The sequence below is a fragment of the Anopheles coluzzii genome, chromosome 2, assembly GCF_943734685.1.
Source record: "Anopheles coluzzii chromosome 2, AcolN3, whole genome shotgun sequence".
In the NCBI taxonomy this organism is placed as follows: domain Eukaryota; kingdom Metazoa; phylum Arthropoda; class Insecta; order Diptera; family Culicidae; genus Anopheles; species Anopheles coluzzii.
Window position 1 is genome coordinate 16,842,890 of NC_064670.1, and position 22,042 is coordinate 16,864,931.

Here is a 22,042-nt window from a genome sequence, read left to right on the forward strand (position 1 = left end):
GTGTTTTAAATGGGAACATAATGTGGTTACGCTCCGTTTTTTTGTGTCTGTGTCTGTTAGTTGAGCGTGAATCCCAGTGAAATGTGTTTAGTGTCCAGTGTTTTTTTTTTGTTGTTACTGTGTGGTTTGCTGTCTTTGTTGCTTTCTGCCCCTGTCCATCTCCTTGCCCTGCTTGCCTTTTGGTTCTTAATGTTGTTCCCTTACACGTCGCCTGCCCCAAGATCGTAGTACAGATAGCGCGCACACACACACACCATCTTACTACACACGGACAGACAGACAGACGGACACAATCCTAGAGTATCTAGAAAAAATGATCTAAAATTAGATTAGAGTAGCTACAGATGATCGTTTCGAGCAAAAACAAAACGATACATTTCTTATGGCTTTGCACCACCCGCTCTCCTTATGTAGTGCAAAATATCTTTCACAATCTCCTTGCCCTCTTGTTGAAGTGTGTACCCCCCCCTCTACGGACGAAATGGGTCGATTTCATTTCGAAACAGACAGACGGTTGAGCTAAGACGCTGGAGACAGGAGTGGATGCAATTGGATGGATTGGTTAGTTTGTTTGGCTGGCTGGGAAAGAAGAAAATAGCCACCTATTGTTTCACCTCTCCCATTTTTTCCTGGTCGTTGGGTGCATTTTTTGTTTTTACGTGTTATCTTTGTGTGAGCGTGTGAGCAAATGGGGGAACATTTCTGTTTAAAATGTAGCGATAAAAATATATTTGGCCTTACATGTTAGGTTTCGGTTTTGGCAAACGGGTGTGCACTCTTTATAGTGTTACAGGGAGTTCCAGGAGTTCTCATAGCTATGGGACACTTTATTGACTCTTTCTTACCTGAAATGAACTTAATGTAATGGGAATTCGACTCTATAGCATCCTTGTTGGACAAATCCAATAGGAATTTCCAAGGAGCCTGTCCGAATAGGATGCCATGGAGTTCAATTATCATCCTATGAAGTACACTTCCGAGAAGAAAGAGTCAAGGAAGTGTCCCACAACTATGAGAACACACCTGGAAACCCCTGTACTGTTGTTGTGTTTTTTCCCCTCCTCGCAGGAGGAGACTATCGTTTGGGAAGGAATAGTATACACCGGAAGTTGTGTGGACCTTGTTTGGGGGCTTCTGGTGACACTGGGTGACACAACTGGAAGCCTTGGGTTGGGTCAGAATTCCACTACAATACTATAGTTTTGAGCAAATGTCTATGCAACCCGACATACACACACACACACATGTACGCCCACTGGTGGCGCTGGTTGGGTATTAGAAATGGACAAGAAATATCTGAGCAAACGAACGCAATGCATTACTAATTGATATCTTACAGCCATCTCGCCCCCCGCCACTACTATTCTATTATCTTCACTTTGACTTCATTTCTCTGCTCGAACTGAGACGAGGAACCTGTGCTGTGTGTGTGTCTTCCATGATGTTCCTAAATGTTAAACATGAGTGAGTTTACAAAGCTCCTAATAAATAATGCGCTCTCGGTAGGAAACGTGTTTCAAAACGGGACGCTGTGTAGTAGGTTCAAGTACAAAGTTGCATTAACGGGTTTCGCGCTACCATACCACTGACTTCTAACGTAACAAGAGGCGATGCCACAACAGGTGAAACAGGAACGGGCTCTGTTGATAGAGTTTGCTGGATTTTTGTATCCTACTATTTCGGAGTTAAAACAGGTTCAATTTTCACTATCTACGCGCTGCGGCAGGGGTGGAAATTTGGTGCTACTTTGTTGAAGAGATGGGATGGAATGCAAAAAAATTAAAAAAAAAATGAGCTCAAACAATGAGAAAACGATTGATAATCAATGTCATCTAAGGGAGTACAGAATGAAAGAAGGAAAGCAAAACAGAAAAGAAGTGAAAGAAAGAAAGGCAACAGTGTTCAACCAAAAAAACATAAAGAACTACGTGTATTTACAACTACCGTTCTAGTTAGTCGGGACTATTAATTGGACGCACCCGATCCATCCAGGTGGATCATCTGCCTTCCCTATCCGGCGTCGGAACTTCTAACTTCCTGTGGGAGTTTTCTCACCTCCTCCTTTATACAGCCTTTACTTCTGCTGTACCTTAAAACACGCTGTAAAGTAACACCCTTAAATAAACGTCACCGCGCTGGAGCATAAACTGCCCCCCACACACACACACCTGATCACCGTTTCCCGAATAGATTTTGCTAACAAACATTGACCACCGCAGCAAACCGGACCTCAGCGTTTCGAGCGAGCTATGCTTACTGTCAACCGTTTTCCACTATCTAAATTTAAACTAACTTGAAGCTGAAATTTGACTTTACAATACAAGAGTAGAGCTGTTGTGAACCCTTTCCTTTGGTCGATTTACTGCCCTCCCACTCTCGTGGGTACAACAGTGCGTGATCGTTTGATCGGTCGCAACTTGATAGCAGCAAATCATTCGAAAAGGAAAGGAAGGGGAAAACCAATTACTAAACTTGAAGGAATTTTCACATTTTCTGAAACAGTTGGCGTACTTTCTTGCGTATAGCTCGAAGCCTTCGAGCGACTTGTACACTCCAAACACTCCACGATCATGTGCGCCAACTGTCTTAGGGAAGGTGAGAATCCTCTGTGCCCTATCACTAAACAGGCTGAATGTGCTAATGTGTGTGTGTGTGTAGTAAATAGGGATGGGGTTTAACTGTCACACAGATGAAGAATCAAAAAAACAATAAGGCACAAACTTAGCTAACATAGCCCGGTCGGTAGAATCTGTTTGAAGTGTGTACAGGCATTAATCAATCGTATTAGAAATTAATCGTGTTAGAAAAAAAAGGATCATAAATCGTATTCGTCGCCTCGAATGGTCTTCCCTTACTACTACTGTTGCCGTTCCTGGTTGGTGAGTATTTGTATGTTTGCTTTGCTTTGATTTTAACTTAATATTGCACACAATTACACAGGTTTAACTGGTTTTGATTGAGAGCTTGATCGGAAACTATTTTGAGTTGTTGGTTGGTTTGACTTCCGTCGCTCGGTTAGGACAAAGATGCAGAATTGTTTTTGCTTTCTTCTTAGTCTTCTTCTAGTTGTTCTTCTTCTTCTTCTTCTTCTTCTTCTTCTTCTTCTTCTTTTTCTTCTTCTTCTTCTTCTTCTCTACTGCTTACTACCACCGTTTTTAATTTAGCTTAATATTTGAGCGGGTGGGGTTTGTTGTTGCTTCACTCTTTGCTTCTGCTTATCCGTTTAACTGCTTACTGCTTAACAGCCACGTTGAAATTTTGTGCGCATTTTGGTTTTTGGTCAGTGCCGCGGGTCGCATCGCTCACACAAAATCGTTGGTGGCCGGCCGGGTCAGTGGTTCCTGTGCCTGTGGGGGGAGAAAACCAGAGAGCGCATTAGCAAAGTGTGGTACCTTTTTTTTGGCAAAGAAATCTAAAGCTATCGAAGAAAAAAAAACGAAGAACTATAGAAACACTCATGCGAAGATGTGAAACAGCGATCATAGAGCTACGGTAGACGGAAAATAGCAATGAACTTTCAACAAAGCTACGGCTACGGCATTCCCCCTTCAAACACCGAGTTTTGCCTCACGAAGCAAAAGTTTAGAAACCCTTTTTGGTACGTACACTCAGCGTCTCATGCGTTTGAACGTCGAAGCAGAGGGAAGTATTTTTTCAAACAATTTATCGGGTTTTTTTAATCTGTTTTGTTAACACACAAAAGTATTGCACAAAAACTCCCTCAACAGATGGCAACGGAACTTTCAACAAATACAAAAGAAAACCATCGAAAATAATACATTTTAACAAATGATATAAAAAAATAAGAAAAAACCATGCAAACTAAAAACGCGAGGAAGCATGCGTTCCCCGGGTTGCATACATCTAGGCGCATCTAGCTAGCTTTAGCTAGCATCTTCGAGAACAACGAACAGCGAACAGTGAATTCAAAAAGCACATCCGTTACGTTACCTTCCCGCGTGTGGTCGGGATGAGCGGGGACACATCCGGTGTGTGTCCTTCGGTAAGTGTGCGCGACGGTGGTGTATGTGAGTGTGCGTATCTGTGAGCGCAGGCTGGTTGAGCAGTTAGAGCGTGCGGCAGAAGTTCACCAACGCCGTCATTTGTGCTGATGGTTGTGCAGTTTGGCGTGATCGTTTCGTGTCGAAGAAAAAGCTCTAACCACACACACACACCCACGCACACACACAGACAGCACACACATAAATTACGTGCAATCGAGGGCAGATGATTTTTTTGGCAGCAGCGGATGATGACGATCTTGCTAGTGTGTGGTGGTCTTGATAGTGGTCTTGATAGTGGACTGTACAGAGGTGCGTTTTTGGAGGAGGCAGGCCACGGTTAGCCCGCGTTGCGCTTTGTTACTTCTTTGTCTTTCACTCCCTCCCTCTCTCTTTCTTTCTCTCTTTTTTCCGTTCGGAATTTTTTTTTTGCCGCAGTTTCCCTTACATCCTTCCGCTGTCCTAATCCGGATACTTTTAATTAACGTCTAAGCTACTGTTCCGACAAACACAGCACACACTGATTCATGTGCGATAGTGAAACGTATTTATCTGGTTTGTTTGTTTTTTTGGGGAGCAAAATCCATTTACAACAACAAGATGGTAGTAATTGTTTTCAATCCAATTGAATTTTTGGTTGTTGGGAAACGTAAAAGAAAAGCAACATAAAACACACACGCACACGTAAGCGAACCGATTCCAATTTTGCCCGCAATTCATTCGGGTGAAGGTATTAAAAATGGCAATATGTCCCATTGGATTGCATACATTTCAGGCGTTTGCGAGAGAGAGAATGATATAGAGAGCGAGAGAGAAAGAGTATGAATGGAAGAAGGAAGTGAGGAAAAAAAGAAAGAGAGAGAGAGAGAGAGAGAGAGAGCATATGTTGAATCAATAACCATCCAAGTGTGTGGGTTAAGGGTGCGTTAGCTGTCTGGGCCTTTCCTCGGAACATCCCGTCACTTCCCGTTCCAAACTCGAGCCGAAACTAAACTAGAATCCAATCCTTGTGCAATAAAGCCGGAAGATGGTGGCCGTGTTCTAAGCTCACCGTAGAGCTTAGAATTTCCCTTTTCTTGTTCCCGTTTGTTTTTTGTTTTCGAAAGGTGCTTGAGACTTTTAATTCTACGCCTGTTGGAGCCGTACCAAGCGGGAAGCGCCATAATCTTGATCCTTTACTAAGCATTCTCCGAAGAAGTAGAAAAAAGAGAGCGGGAATCTTCTTTCCCGTGCCAGCACCGTTCCTGCACCTTCCCTGTCAATGTGTCCCGTTTCTGCTTTTATCTCCCTTTTTTCCTGCTTTTCCATCGCCATCGCCAGCTAATCCTAATGCAGTTGAGGAGCATCAGTATTTCGGTCGTTGTTCCCATATTTGCCCGCTGCACTGGCACTCAACACCGGGGGCGAACGAGCACACATGCACACGGCTTCGTTTTATCTGTTTTATTGTGCTCCCTTCATTTCCAGAGCATTTCATTTCCAGAGCCGCAAACACAAAAGCACTGCGAAAGATGGCAAGCATGTGCGCGGGTGAAGCCTTAATCCCCTCTTTTTTCTGCTAGGTGTCAGCTGCAGCTGGTGTGTGCTGGCGCTTTTCCACCATCCTTTTCCTACTGTTGCGTTGTGCGAGGGGACAAGCAAAAGTCTTGCAGCCCGTGGGATAGAGGGAGGGGAAAAACAGTACAGACGGGCAAGCCTTTTGCCGGCACAGGGCTCGGCTTAGCGTGCACCGAAAGCTGGCAGCTGCTTCTGCACGGCTCTGCACTGTAACACCCGTCCCGTCTTGGTAGGCGGCCAGTGACATTAGACGGTCACTTTGGACGGCTTCCGTTTGCCGTTCGCCGTGTCCAACAGGAAATGCATTCGAATAAGAATTTTCTGGCCCTCTCTATTTGTTTCTCGTCAGATTTTTTTTCTGTTTCTATCTCTCTCGCCTTTTCTTCTGTTTAGCTTTTGTGTGCGTCAAACCATTCAAGTCAAGTCCTGATGCTGCTCCTGGACTGCAGCAAACCTCCGGAGAGGAAACAGATGTCAAGCGAATCGGAGTGCAAGTCTGTGTGTGCGTTTTGCGATGCACCAAGCGAAGCGATGCACAGCCCAAGGAAGCTGGCAAAACAGCTTTCCCGAACGGGGGCCACTTGAGCCTTGCGCTAAGGGAGCCACATACACGACGTATTGCATTCACTGTTAGGCAAAGCATCACAAATCACTTTTGTTTCGCCACCTGCTGTTTCTCTACTGTTTGTACTGCTTCTCCATCATTTACTAGTCGCTTTTGTTTTGAAGATAAGCATTTTTGGTTTTGTTTTTGGGTGGACACAAACACGGAGCTGCTTTTCTGCAATGCAAAAGCCTCGCACAGCCTAATTGACCGGAGTGTGGGGGAAAAGCACAAAGCGCTCTAATCAGGTTTCGCTCGCACAAAAGCAGAAACGTTTCTGTGACGCGCAAAGAAGGGGCAGGAGAGGAGGAGTGTCTCACTTAAAAACCAAGGAAAAAGTTGCACTCCACCCAACCCGCAGTCCGTTAGTTTGACTGTGTTTGCTTCAAAACTTAGCTCTCCGTAGGTTAGCTTATTTTATTATCCATCTGTGCCGCTCGGACGGTTGTGAATAATTCATACGGCTTGGTACGCAGGGCGGGTAACTGGAGGGTTGTGATGGAGGTTGTGGGAACAACTTCTAGAAGCACGAAACATAAACATACACACACACACAGGGAGTACAAAAATCTAAAGCATTCTTCTCACACCCTTGGCAGGCGTACACACATACACAGCCGGCAAATGGAAAGGGAACGGAATCAGGTTTGGTGGAGGTTACAAAAAGTTTTTGAATCCCTCCACACTCTGCACAGGGAAATGGGATGGGTGAGAAGGTGAGAAGAGAGAGGCGGGAGAGTGTGCCTTTTTCTGTGTGCGCTGACACTGACCCCCAAACACTTGTTCGCGAGTGCAGTTTCCCTGCTTTTGGTGTCGCTCTTCACACACACACACACACACGCAAGCACGAATCGGGGCATCTCGCAGTGCTTTAGTCGGGAAATGTGCCCTATTGTGTGTGTGTGTGCTACTTGCTCAAATGGTACGGTGGTGTACAATTAAAACAAAAAAAAAACACCACTTTCACACACGTATGAACAGCAAATGAATAGCGGTGAGCGGAGCTGTTTGGCAAACAAAAAACTTTTAGTTAGTGTTTTAGTTGTCCTTCCTCTGTCTGTGTGTGTGTGTGTGTGTGTGTGTGTGTGTGTGTGTGTGTGTGCTTCCAACACACCAGCCGGTCCTTGCGAGTACCGAGAAGCCGTCTACCGGCGGATTTAATCAGGTTAATATGCGACTCATATTCACCCATATGCTTGGAGCGCCGCCAACCAAGCGCCCAGCAATGGGTTCCACTTTACGCTCGTCCTTTACCACCATTTTTCCAGTGTGAAATTAAATTTGAAAGCGTTGACGAGTGGCTTTCACCTTTGCGCCGGGTGGGATGTGGGTTGTGCCGGGGCGTGAAGGGAATTAAAAGGAGCTTATAAGCGACCCTTGAACCATCCCGTAGCCCGCAGCAAAAGACAAAACACACACACACACATTCACTCGGTACACGGAAGGGCTGGCCATTTAATAAATAGCTCTCGTAAGCGAAACCCACTGGCTCACCTAGACAGCTTGCAGCAGCAGCAAAAAAAACTGTCCCTTTTGGTCCATTTTTGCATTGAAGTAAAGCTTGCTCCCATAACGAGCAAATAATAAACTCGGTCGAACACACACACACAGAGACCGATACACCATGGCATGCTATGATTTAATGGAGCTTTTGCCTGATTAAAAGATGAGTTGGGTTGATCCCAACCTTTTTTTTTTGGGTCACAGCGTACAACCAAGCGTTACCGTTACCAAGCGTTACTATAGAGACGATCGAACAGCTTTTTAGGATAGCCCTAGGCGGGGGGATCTAATTATTTGAATTGTCCAATTAATTTCCCAAGTGGGCACAGTCGTGCTCACATAATAATACAAAAAAACAACAACACTTTTTGCTCATTTTTCAATCCACTCACTTCTTCAGCTTCATTGCATCCTTCTCATCTCGCGTTAATACTCTCATCTCCTCGCACTGCTGGCATCGCGGTTGCAGCAAGTGTCACATGCGGAAACATTCGGGGATATTACTTCGATCACTCAAATGTCCAACCAAGTGGCTTGCTTTTGTATCAACAAAGTCAACAAACATAAGCACCAAACCAAAGCAGCACCTTTTCAAGCGCATTCCCCACCCAAAAAACACGCACAACACACCTGCCAATTGGCTTCACTTCAACGGTGGCAGCCCTTTTTTTCCCACCGACTAAAAAGTGAGCATGTAGTATCTACGCTCCTACCCATCCCAAACCCATTTTCTGCCTTAATTTTTACTTTAATTTGTTTCTTTTGTTTTCTCTCTAGTAATAATTTAAAGTACTGTGGTGAGGATGATGTGACACGGTTTGCCGCTGTGAACCGTGGGCTTGCGCCAGTGGACGTGCGCGCAGTGGCGCGTAGAATGGTCGCGCCGTCTTATCGTATGCAGACGGTGTAGTCCCGGGCTAGCGCTCTTACCTCTTCGCCGACGGTGCTCGGGTACATGCGGCTCTGTATGTTCTTCTCCAGGCTGAACTGGTCCTCGGTCGTTTTTCGGTACACCGGATTGTCAAAGTTCATCGTGGTCGAGTTTCGATGCGTGTAGTGCCGGTAGAGAACGAACACAATCTGCAGAGACAGAGAGAGAGAGAGAGGTAGAGGAAGTGAGAAAGAAAAAAAAACAGGGAGTTTTATGAGAATATCAGTAAAACGAAAGTGCCAAAAAAAGATCGTGTTAGCGTTTTTAAAACTATCAATAAGTATGAACAAAGGGGAAGATAAACCGATTCCGGTATAATCGAATTTGGAAGCAGCAAACAGGTAAGAAGCGTGAAAAGTTGTGGCAAAAATAGATAACAATCGTAGAAGCAAAGGAACAAAAACGAAAAGCAAAAACACAATGGAAAAATGGTAAAATTGAATTCATTGCATTAGAAATTGAAAATTCCCTATCAACACAAACACCTCTCCGCAGCCAAACGCGATGAAACAATGAAAAGAATTGAGCACAGGGTGGCGATAGAGGTAGTTAGAGTTAACAAAAAGAAAAAAAGAAAAAAAAAAGAAACAGTTCACTTACCAATCCGACGATGACCAACACCAACGAAACGATGACGATGGCAACGAGGGCCACCTGGCCGGAGTCCTTCTCGACCACGCCCGGGTGGATGATCGTACCGTCCGTACCATTTCGCATCGTCGCTATTATAAATATCCATTTATTAAACGGGCGGGCGCACAGTGCACAATTGAGTGGAGCAAAAAGGGGGAATAGACAGAGAGAGAGAGAGAAAAAGAAAGAAAACGAGGAAAATGTTAGAAATGTCTTGATTAAAACGAAGCGGTACCATCTTCGGTAACGAGGGCCGAGAGAGCCTTGCCTTGGTGGTGGCGCTGTGTCGTGGTGGTTTGTGATGGACGGTTCAGTTTGTTAGAACAATTACAGAACCACACACAACCACACACACACACACACACACCATGGGTCTCCCGGCCCAGGACGGTCGGCGACATGAATATGATAGCTAACAGGAACAGGAACAGGTTCGCCCCTCCCCGGGAGGGTTTCACCAGGGAAGTGACAGTGAACGTGGTACACATAGAGAGGCGGGGACCACCACCACCCAAACGGAAGTTAGTAAAAGTCTCGAACTCGAAACGGCACAATACACAACGTGAGAGCACAATGTGACGATAAGGTTAACGGTAATATGGCGCTGTGGCGCAAGAATGTGGAATGTGCATTCTCCGGTGGGTGAGAGGCGCGTAATGAATTGTTGCGGTCGTTGGTGGCAAGCATGGCGAGGATTATGGGCGGTGGGCATCCATTCTTAAGTGTTAAACCAACACCTACGGGCGTGTAAGGAGTGTTGGAGGTGGTTAGTGTAACGTGGGCCGCGCCTTGCCGCCCCGGTTCTTCATTGAGGTGGGCTGCATTATCTCCACCTCGCTCTAGCGTCACGCCGATGCGAAAAGAAAACATATTAAAAAGCGACATAAATAACGACAGTAATGGAAACCATTAGTGACTCCCGTGATGGGACGTGGGAGCGAGCGAGGGAGGATTGCTTTCGACGCGAATTGCTCCCCCCCCCCAACAAAAGTGTCTAGAAGGGCGCGCTTAAGGCGAAGAAAAGATGGTCCCGCTGGCGCTTGCGGACCAGGCAGGCGAGGAAGTGAGTGGCGCGGTTGGCATAAAATGTTAATCACTAAAAAGTGCTACCGTACCAATGGGCGCACCAGTGGTACCGGTGGTCAGAAATATCGGAGATGGTACGGGTGAGAGGAAGCTTTCTACCGATGGGCGAAATAGAGAGAGAGCGGAAAGGATGCGTTTTGCGTGGCCTCCCCATGGCGTCTGTATAGATCATAATTAGCTTCAATTAGTGGGTGGAAATATTTTTTAATTTTAATCCAACTTTTTACCCGTTGGAGGGTAGGAGCAGTAGCACTATCCTTGGGAGGAGACGGTTCGTCTTGGTGTTTTTGCTATTTGTGCTAGAACCACAACGTTAATCATCTGGTTTGGTTAATTTTCCGGAATAAACTCGTCCACGTTCGGGGGTTGACGTGGCGTTTTCTTCACTTCTTAAGTCTATAATCGCGATGAGCCGTTAACGTTCCTTAATTGCTATGTTTTTAATAAGTATATACTAGGAATTTGCGTGCTATTTTTGCGTTAATTATGGAGCATTCTTGCTATTCTTATTGGCCATTTGTTGTTCCCATTGCATGGTCTTATCAGATTATCATTCTTAGGGCTTTTAAAATTGTGTGTAAAAAGCACCAATAGGAGTTTGTTACTACTGTTGATCCCAAGGCGACGATGGCATTAGAATCAAAATGGCACCACCTCCCAGTCCACTCCCAGTTACCCCTCCTCCAAACGAAAGCTTGAGAAGTTTGACGCATTTCTCCGTCCAAAGATAGACAAACTATTTCGGGCATTTGCTATTTTTGGCCGTCAAACATAACACCAAAAACACATTCCCAAGGGCAATGCGAGGCATGTCTCAAGGAAGTATCACTTTTCCCTCACACCTCGCTCTGTTGGCGGCTCTCTTGTGACGCCCTATCTCTCCCTCTCTGCTCCTTAATAATATCAACAACCAACAGACGGTTTGCAATAAAATGCAAAAGAAGCCCAGCTGCCAGCAGCGTGATGGATGAATTGGTTTGCCGCCTGGCAGACACCCAAGTTGGGCCGGAGCCGGGCAAACAATGCGGCCGTATGTTATTTGAGGAATTTTAATTAAAAACCTGAAATCGAAACTCAATCCTCAATCGTCGTACAGAGATCCAACGGGACCTGGATCCCGCTCCCCAAACCAATGCGGCTCTCCTCCCTGCATACGTTTTGCGATGGTGTATGGGGTGCCGCAAAACGCGTTGGCTACCATCATTAGAGTGTAAATGTGTGTGTGTGTATTCTTGCACCGAGGCTGAGGAAAAGGAAAGCGAAGCCATAACGTGATGAATTATTATCGGCGGGAAATTTGATCATAATTTAGCGGTTTGTTGAATCCGTCATTTCCCGGGTGGAGGAAAGGTAGCCTGTGTCCAAGGCCGAAAGACTCCCCTTACCCTCATGCGAATGTCCCATACGGGTGGTACGGAATGGTCAGTGGAGTGTGGCAAGAATTAAAAAGAAGAAAAAAAAACGGAACCGGCAAAAACTGGCCAGTTTGTCGACTGCAGGTCGAAAAATACGGTAGCGTAGCAAAGTAAAATTGGATGTCTCATTCTGGAATCATCAATAATGCGAAATGATTCGCTCATTCGGAGTGAAGAGCAAAAAAAAAAAAAAAAAACACACAGCAAAACGAAAACCTTCCGAAGCAATTCTACGCATGAAAAACTTTCACCTCGGCTCGGCTAATGCCGGTGCAGGCATCATCGTCGAACCGTTTCGATACGGCTGATCGGTTCGTTGGGCGAAAATATATTCGCAACGTTTCGCTATATCCCAACGCCCCCCACGCCGCTCCAAAGCAGCAGAATCCCTGGACCCCGGTCGATGGGGACGGGCCTAATTTCGAGCCATTTAGTTGCCGTCGGCTGCCTGCCATCAATGGGGAGGGTTGGCCACAGCACAGGATTGCACAATCTGCAATGGTGCTTGGGGTCCGCCATTTTCACCACCCCATGGACAGGCCGCCAAAGCAAAACTTGCCAAACACAAATTAACCACTTCGGCCCGTTCGCTGTGATTAAAGCACACAGACCTGCGCAAGTTCGCAAAAAATAAGAACTAGTACCAATGTAGTAGAGCTTTTCTAAGGAGCACTTCCATCACCAGGTTGATGCGTTTGTGTGTGTGTGTGTGTGTGTGTGTGTGTGTGCACGCTCACGGGTGACTGCACGCGCGCTCGGATGGTAATAAAGAGCAACAGCCATAATGAGATTACAAGTCTCGGCCATATTTGCGACACCGGTTTCCGGGTTGTGTCGTGGCGTAAAATAAGCTCGTCAATTAGAGCGTGTGGGCGAGGGCAAGGACAGGGCGTATAACAGGTGGGAAAAGCGCTGATAATATCGCAACCGCTCGGAAAAGAATAAGGTGGAAAACCCTCGAGGGAGAAAAACAAACTTGTCTCCTTGTCGCGGCTGTGATCCGCATTGATGCATCGCGCGTTTGCGAAACAGCAAAGCACACTGGCGTATGCACAAAATCCTGCTGCAGCAGAGGGTAGTGCATCGTGCTGGAAACAAATAAGTGCATCGCTTCCGGCCCTACGGACAGTTGCAGCTGAAATTGCATCAGCTGCACCAAGTGGGTGCAGTTCAAAGGGAAGCAAACTTTGCGCAAATAACACAAACAAAGGGAACGATTTTCTCCTTCGGAAAATAGTGCCTAGGCACCGCAAAGCCGTTCTGAGTTGCTTGTGTGGGGCAAAGAATCTATGGTTACCCGGGGCAAATGTTTTATAATAGGATTAAAATTGCTTGTAAATAAGTTTAATTGATACCGATGGAAGTTTGCTTCACAATGTTCACACCGCAAAAAAAAAAAAAACATCTGCTCTAACAAGTTTAAACATTTCCCCAACAAACCAATGCACCGTTTTTGCTGCTGCTGTGACTTGATTTCGGCCATTGATGCACCACCGTTAATCAGCGCTAAGAGCTCATAAATTATGGGCAATTTACGATACTCACTCCACTAACACCACCCCACACACCACTCATTTGCAGTTTGTGACGGTGTTTCCCACAAAAGCGTTTCCGATTCGCCCTGCCCCTGACGAAGTGTATCGACACGTTTACCCGTTGCTCTGATGGATGGAATAAATCACAAATAGAAGAAAGGGTGATGGAAATGAGTTTACCAACACACAAACACACACACATACACCTATTGCCTTTGCAAAGCGGCTTCGATTATGAAAGTTGCTCCTGTCCCCCGCATTACGTATGCAAACGGCACACAGCTCGTTTCCCGTACGCGACCATTCGTTTGGTAGCGCCCGCGCGAGCGCGCGTAAAAGTTACATCAAAAAGTTTACCGTTCGCCGGTCGCAATTTACCTCTACCCCACTCTTCCTGCTTTTTTGTCCTGTTATATCCCTTTCCAGTTTTTTTGTACAGTACCAAAAGTGTCAGTTTGGTACACGACAAACGCGGATCAAATTCGCACGGCCCAATCACGGCACAATCATGGAGGCGAAATCGCGAAAAGCCGGACAGCGCCATCAACATTCGGGCATTGCCAATTGGCTCTCGCTTCAGAAAGTTGGAAGGGAGATTCACAAAAATTACCCCCCCCCCCCCCTCTCTCTCTCATCTTTCTTAACTAGACAAAACCCGGCTAGTTTGCTCGCCCATTCTCGTCGCGCTCGGGAGTCAAAACTTCCGTGTGCAAAATAAAAGAGGAATAAAAAGCTTTCCTTTGCACGCCCACTTTATATCACACTAGTATGAGTGAGTGGACGAGCGAGAGGATGAGAGTAGAGAGTGGAGAGAGAGAAAAAGAGAAAGAAAGAAAGAGAATGAGGGACACAAAAGGCGAGCAAACTGCTTTTGGGTCGTTATTATTGTTATTGTCCTGCTGCACTTGTGGCGCCAGCGCCAACGGATCCCCGAACGGATGCTGGCAAGGAGAAGGGTTTTAGGGGGCTGTTGGTCGCCGACATTTTCCCCTTGCTCTCTATTCTCTCTTTCCTTCCTCCTCCTACAATCCACTCATTTCTTTTGCTTCTGTTGCGCAAAGATAGTGGTGGCAAAAATGCGTTAAGCAAATTTTTCGGGATACGCAGCAGCCAATGCATGGTGAATGGCACCGGAAAACTGCACCCGTGGCAGAAGTGCGCGCAGGGGGAATCGTGTTGCACCGGCTTGGCAATGGTGCGCAACAAGGCAACAATGGTTTCGGGAGGGGGTGGTTTGCGCGGGATGACAAGCGCGCCTTGGGAGTTGCGGTTTACGGGATTCGCATTTGCACATTTGCATTTCCGTTGGCCGATTCCGTGATGCTTCTCGTCCTAGTAATATTCCCGTGAGCGGTGAGGGGAAAAGGGGAGTGTGGGCAAACGAAAAACAACCCGTCTTACGTACAGCGTGCACGTGGCGCGCTCGTGTTCCCTTTTGCTTTGGCACTGGGGGGTTTTTTGTGGCGTTCCTTTTCTGCTATTTAATATTCAAGAAAGTCTCCCCCGATGGTTCGCAGCGCGGCCAAATGGTTGCTACCCGAAACGCTGCTGGTGGTTGGTGGTGGTTTTCCGGCGATGAAGTAAACTTCATCGGATGGTAGATTTCACCCCCAAACAGTCGCAGCAGCCATTGCCCCAGCCACTGTTGCCGGGCCGACCAACCATTCATTGCAATCGACCGATATCGCGGTGGCTTCCGTGGCTCTTTCCCACCACCGGTCACCGCCGCACACCGGGTCTGTGTGTGTGTGTGTGTGTGTTTTCTCACCACCACTCGGCGCGCCGTCTTCCCGAGTTCCGGTGCTCGTTAGTCACCGTCGATTTCACCCGAATACGACCGGAAATTAAAGCCAGCGGGATAGTAGCGGAAAATTGGGCAACCGCGCGCACACCGTCTTGCAGTGTGGCGTCCGTCGCTGCCGACTGCGTGTCTGTGCCCGATTTCGTACCCGGTTTCGTACCCTCCCGATTCTAGCTTGCCTGCCTGCTTGCGAAATACATTTTTAACTCAATATTCTTTTTTTGTTCTCTACCCACCACCACCGCATCTACCTACCGAGCAAACTGGGAAAACACGATGGGGCGCGCGATTTGATCGCGCCCGCAGCAAGATGAAACTTTCGATGCTTGTTGTGCGGAGTTGTGTGTGTGTGTGTCTGCGTGCGTCTGCGTCCCTGTAGGTGGGATTCCGTTCCCGGGCATTCCCGCGGGAAAAATGTTGCTTTCGCGTGTGATTTTTGTGTTTTTGAGTGGTGCGCGCGTTGTGTGTGTTTTTTTTTGCTTTCTTCATTTGTAGCATGAACGTTCCGTCGTGAAGGATTTGCATTTTGGTTGCGCTTCGTTCCAGGAAGAAAGCAAAATAAAAAACAAGGTACTGCTTTAAACTGCAAGCAAACACTGCACAAAGCGTCCGGTGAATTATGTTATTTCAGCATCGAGCTTTGTGCAGAAGTAAAAATAGTTGTGTTGTGGTGCTGCCGCAAAAAGGTACACAACTGGGCAGAGATGGATACATACACAAACGCACACATACACACACACTAACACAAAACTCTGGCATTTGTTATGACAAAAACTGTGCCATTTCCCTGGACAGGAAAATTTTCACTAGATAAGGATGGATGTTTGTGTGTGTGTGCTATTTGCCCCGCTTTGTCTGCAATGTTGGTCCGCAAAAAGGGTGGAAAAGCAAATGGGCAAGAATAAAGGTCTTTAGGATAAAAGCAGGATAATGCATATGCATTACAGAGACGGAAACTACGTTACGGTCAATTCGCGGTTTCGAAACGCCGAAATCTCAATTTAAGCCATTTTATGTTTCGTCGTCATACAAAAAGGGGGCGAAAACAATAAAACATTTAAGGTACAGAAAAATGCAAACCATGGTGTAAAATTTATAGTTTTTGGTAGTAAATTTGGTTCAATTTTGGGCGAATAAGTGATTTTTTTTTATCTTTTTATCGAATTTGTACAACCATAGAACATTATGGAGACGCCTAGTACTTTGATCAAGTAATCGGCTGGTGTTACTGAGTGTCTGTCTAGTATGTTTTTTTGGGAAATTTATTGCACTACATACAGGTTTTCCCACGATTTATTGGTTGGTTCTAATCAATTTTTGGTGGGTTCCCATATTTTTTTGGTGCGTTCCCGCGATTTTTTGGCCGTTTTCCAGAATTTTTTTGGTCCAATTGTATTGATATCCAATCGGAAAATGGGAACGAACCAAAAATCTATGGGATACGATCAAAAAATCGTGGGAACGCACCAAAAAATCATGAGAACTGACCAATAAATCGTGGGAAACCCTGTAATTAACATGGAATCAATGGTATCAATAAACAGCAAATAGCGAAAATTTACTATTTCTCCGATATTATTACAGCTGTTCAATACTGCGACTTACCCTAGTAACAGCAACATATTAGTAAATAAAATAAAACTACTGCCTTTTACTGTGCCCCAGAACTCATTGGCAAAGAAAACACCTATTGTAGCATCGTCCGCCCAAACAAAGGCTCATCATGGTAAAATCGCTTGCAATACCTGCCTCTCCCGTGGCAGGGCAAGGTGACGCAAGGCAGCCAACCGCAAACAGACCCGACACTGTGTAAACGTTGCGTTCCAAGTTTTAAGACGGATATGAGCTGACCGAACTACGCCGCGAGCCCGCAAGCTCACCAATAAACTAGCTGTATTGTTTCCGGGCCCATGGTTGCACTCTGCCATCGCGAGAGACGCGGGACAGACAGGAAGTAGAGTAGATCCTTACTTAAGCTTCTTTGTTTCGCGTTACGCGAAAAGGGAAAGGTGGAAAGCAGCAACCACCTGCAGTCGCTGGTGGTGCACGGCCACTGATAAGAACAGAACAGAGCCGGCAAAAGTCAATCTCCTGTAAGTGTGTGTGTGTGTGTAGCAAAAACAAGAACCGACAAAAGCGTGGTTTAACAGCGCTTTACAGTACAATAGAAAAAAAGGGCCCCGCAAAAGCTTCGCTTACATCCGTGCCGTGCACGTCGCAAAGGTCGGAAAGGCTGGGCGAAAAGAATACACCATGTTGGCTCGATTCTCCATTCATTGCGGAAATCATTTCATCTTTGGTCACAGCTTGCTGGAGCAGAGTTAGACAGAGAGATAAAGTGAGAAAAAGCACAAAAGGGGTAGGAAAGCGCACACAAAAACGCACCCATTGGAACTGAAGATTAAGCTGTGTGCAATCCTCCTCACCACGCTGCTGGAATGCAGTGCTGCAGAATGTGCATTCACCTTGTGTGCTGGTGTGTGTGTGTGTGTGCGCGCGCGTGTGAATGGCAGTGCAGTTCACCGGTGCCAGCTGCAACAAATAGAACTGTCCTTCCGAATGATATATGAACTGCTGGCCCGATCGGTTCGCCAGTTTTCGTTCTGCCAGTATAGAGCTGTGTCCGCTTCTAAAGCTCACTACTACGCTCCCTCGACCGTGATGATCCGGGCGAAATAATTGTATCTCGTGTGTGTGTGTGTGTGTGTGTGCGTGAAGCAGGGATCGGAGGAAGGCGCTGAGGTGCAATGAGGTTTTTGCACCTATTTTGTTGGTAATTGGATTTTTCGGTTTGGTTATTGATCGACTGCATGCCGCATGATGCGATAAGAGGGGTGGGGCGACCTGTGATGGCTAAAATCCACTCCACTGGTGGATTCAAAAGGATTCTGTGCGGTGGTTTCTGAGGTTCTGCTACCTGGGGATAGGGGGAGAGGATCATGCTGCGTGCAACGGGGGTGTGCAAAAGTTTTAATTAATAAATGGTTGAGGGATGATAAATATTTCAAACTGCCGGCCAGAGCAGTGCGGTTGCCCACTGGTTGGCTCATTGTTTCGAGCGATTTTACCCCATTCGCCGGGGCTGTCTGTGTGCGTACACGTACGTCTATATGTGTTTTGTTTTTGTTTTTACACTGCAATAGAAGGTTCCTGTGTCTGTGCTGCTGAAGCAGTGCTATTTTCATTTCCAATTACTAGAGCAGATTGTTTTGGCATTCAGTGTGCCGGGTTGCTACGTACGCTGTACTTCGTTGCCGCATTGATGGGCATTGAGAGCAACACGTGCGAAATAAAAGCGAAAAACATATACTTCCCCGAACGCGTGAGTGCTATTTTTCTTCCTCCATGCTGCGTTGAGTGGCCGTGAAAAAGGTACGGAGTGACTATCATTAACAGTTAATAAATCATATCATAACGCTTAACACGAAACAAGCCATGCTGGCCCACAGCAAAACCGAACCTCCTCGATCTTTTTTTTCCGGCCTGTTTGGATCGAACATAATTTGTTTGCATGATAAAAAGGATGCACAAAAAGGGGTTTGGCCAAACCGTGTAAAAATAATGGTACGAGGGGCAACAACAAAAAACCCCGATTCACACCGTAGTAATGAAACGATAAATACAGCAGCAAATATTGGCGCGATGGTTTTACAGGCAAATCAATAGAAAAAAAAGAAAAACCGGTGCTCCCGTCCACTTTGAACGGTCAAAAAGCTTCTGGCTTATACCGATAATTTGTGGATTTATTGAGCACTTTTACGCTCCTGCTAATTGAAAACGGTGCACAGCTCGAGCAGTGGATAAGAGGGGGTACTAGGAGGACAAACAAAAGTACTGCCAAGGTTTACACCGTGCACGCTGCTGTTTTCATCACTTTTCTTCTTGAAGCAGTGGCAGCGCTGGCTGCAATGGAAGGGTTTTGTTTTTGCTCTACTTGTTTTCCAATTGTTGCTACAGCATGCTGTGTGAGGAGCGCTGGTCTCTTTTAATCTTTTAATTAATATTCTGTTCGTACCGAGCGGTCATTCAATCGACGGTGACTAAAGCCAACAGAAAAAGGCTGAATCGATCGCGGAGTGCCAAACAGCGGCAGTGAGGAAGTGAACGGCAAAATCCATGGTAATTGCGTTGTTCATTCAATTAAAAAACACCGGCACAGAGACGGCTTTGAGGCCTGCCGACCTGACATGGGACAAAAAATCACGATTAAATTATTAACATGTCACACTACTTCAGCGCGCGCGTGTGTGTGCCCGATTTTTGGTGGCAAAGGATTGTGGATGTTTTTCCTTTTTTGTTCTTTTCGGTTTGCAGTCTGTTTGACCGAAATGTTTTGTTTTTATTACACATCGACACACACACACACAAACACACACTCACACACACACACACACACACACACACACACACACACACACACACACACACACACACACACACACACACACACACACACACACACACACACACACACACACACACACACACACACACACACACACACACACACACACACACACACACACACACACACACACACACACACACACACACTGATTGGAGGTAGCACACGGGGCGTTTCGATTTTACTTATCATGAATAAAGAATTCACTTTTTATTCGCTTTTTCACCCATTTTCGCTTAGCTTAATAATTGAAGTGGGACTATATGGCCCAGCCTGCTACATGACCCCGCCAACCGGAAAAACTTCACTCAACGGATTAACTAGGTGGAGGGGTGGTGGTAGGAGATTGAAACAAAAAAGGCTAGTTTTCCACACCACTTGTTTGACTTTTGCGCATGCTGATAGCTGATAAAAAAACGGTGATTGTGAGTGAGCGCTGAGAGCTGACTATAGGCCATTCCCCGTACCTGCTGTCCTCGAAAAGCCCGTGCGTGCGGTGCATTAATTTGGTTAAAAGCAAAAATTATACGGGGCCTATAAAAATGTCATCCCAAATCCGCATTGTTAATGGTGCACTGTCATGCACCCGGGAGATTGCATCGTGAGTGCGTGCACTTTCGCGAACGTGTGTGAGCCTTAATTTGTCAGCCAGCTCCGCACTGTAATACCTTTTCGCTCGTGGTTGTGATGTTTCAGCATAATCCAGGTGATGTTGGTAAGACGCATTGTGTGCTTTTGGGTCGCGTTTTTTAGAGTTTGAACAGGTTTTTTTTTGCGATTGAAACCAATTACGCTTCAATAAGTAATGGAGCAAGCAAATGGGCAGTCACATAAAACACGGCTTGAACTAACAAACGATAAAACTGTTCCAAAAACGTAAACACACACACACACGGGCGCGCGCGCGCAATATAATAGAAGACTAAAAATAGATAATACGATTTTACTTTGTTCATGGAAAACTGATTGCCCATGGCAAATTCACCCGAATCACCCGCAAACAGGCGGCGAGAAGATGAATTGCCCCCAAAATGCGCGAAACCGTATCGAACGCGAACGCGTGCTTGTCTGATTCGACGCGTCGAAGAGATGACTGACCGTGAGCAGAAGTGGAGAACTACTTAGCATCTTACAACCGTCCAGGGAGACGTTTTCCACGCCGGCCACCAGATCGTGCTTCGTCGGTTCGTGTGCGGGCGCGTGTGTGTGTGTGTGTGTGTTTGTGCACGAATAAAATGTAAGAACGGGCAAACTATGCTGTTGATATAAAGGTTCGCCAACGCATGAAGCGTTAGAGCGTAAAATTAGCACTGCAATGGATGCTGTGGGGGGAGGTGGCGAATGGCTTGTCACTGTTTTGGTTTGCGATTAGTGTAATCACTTTGTTTCACTGTAGTATGCATAATTGTATATAATAAAATGTTAAAAATAGGTTCGATTTTTTCCCATATTATTTCTTAATTCCAACGATATATTGTACGCTTGATAAATACTGATATTGAGTCTAAAATGTTTGTATAAATTAGCAAACTAAAATATCAGCCAGTAAAATATCACTATTATGATATCAAGCATGGTTTTTTGCTTTGCTTAATTTAAAGTTTAATCTTTAGTTTGTGAACTGAAGAAACAATTAGCCAAAATACATTTATGTACCATGTTTCAGTTTTTATAGTATTCATAGTGTTCTTTTACTGTCAGTTTATGTCTGTAACCTTACCGTCACAATAAAATGGCACAAAAATGAAGACTACGCTAAAGATTGGATTAATAATTCAAACTAACTAATTAAATACGACAACCGATTGGACAATGAACGCACATACACACACGCAAAAAAACTACTAGTTATTACTAACTAAAACGGATAACGACGATCCACCACATCGTCGTGTTTTGTAAACATTCATCGCTATGCAGCACGGGCAAGTGCAGGTGAAAAATTAATGGCACTTGCATAAGTCGAAAAGTCCACACGACGATGACGACAAAAAGCCGTCCGCCCTTGTGTGTACAGCTTACCCTGGATGTCGACAAACAAGCAACGGCTCGTGGCAACTGTACTTAAAAAAAAAAAAACAATGCTCAGAACCAATCACACGTGAGCACAACAGTGAGCGAAGGTGAAAGAACAACAGCACAGGAGAAAGAAATAGTTACACAGGAAGAACGAAACATAACCACGAAACGTACGTTACTGCACGATGGACAAAACACACAGACAGACACACACACACGTACACGTTACCTCGATACTTTTCGCAAATCCACCTCACATACTGTAGCGAGGCGGACAGCTCGTTATCGTAGAGCGTCCGGTGGTCGGTCGCGGCCGCATCGTTCGCCCGCTCGATCGCATCGACCGGCGCCCGGGGGAAAAGGTTTTCGAGCAGATTGAATCGCTTGCGCTGCTCCCAGTACGAGTAGCGTGCCGGGTGCTGCCCCGGCCCGTCCACCCGGTTCATGTAGGATCGGTGCAGGGCGGCCCGGTCCCGCACCGTACCGGGGGACGATTTTAAACTCTCCATAATTGCCACCGTGCGCGTGAGGTTGGTACAGATGGCGGCCAGG

The 22,042-nt window shown here is 46.0% G+C and overlaps 1 protein-coding gene across 14 annotated transcripts in view; it reads right to left on the minus strand.

The window, feature by feature from the left end:
- Nucleotides 1-1,901: 1,901 nt before the first annotated feature.
- Nucleotides 1,902-22,042, minus strand: part of LOC120947666 (low-density lipoprotein receptor-like) — a 159,638-nt gene continuing 139,497 nt past the window's right edge. For 13 of the 14 annotated variants that reach the window (XM_040363184.2, XM_040363189.2, XM_040363180.2 and 10 more), the window contains 3 exons: nt 9,197-9,318; nt 8,596-8,745; nt 1,902-3,347 (listed from right to left, as the gene is read on the minus strand). In XM_040363184.2, coding sequence (XP_040219118.2) covers nt 3,303-3,347; nt 8,596-8,745; nt 9,197-9,318 — 317 coding nt within the window. In that variant the 3' untranslated portion in view covers nt 1,902-3,302. Of the gene's footprint in view, nt 3,348-3,951; nt 4,554-8,595; nt 8,746-9,196; nt 9,319-22,042 lie in introns of all 14 variants that reach the window. The other variant, XR_005750894.2, reaches the window with a different exon arrangement.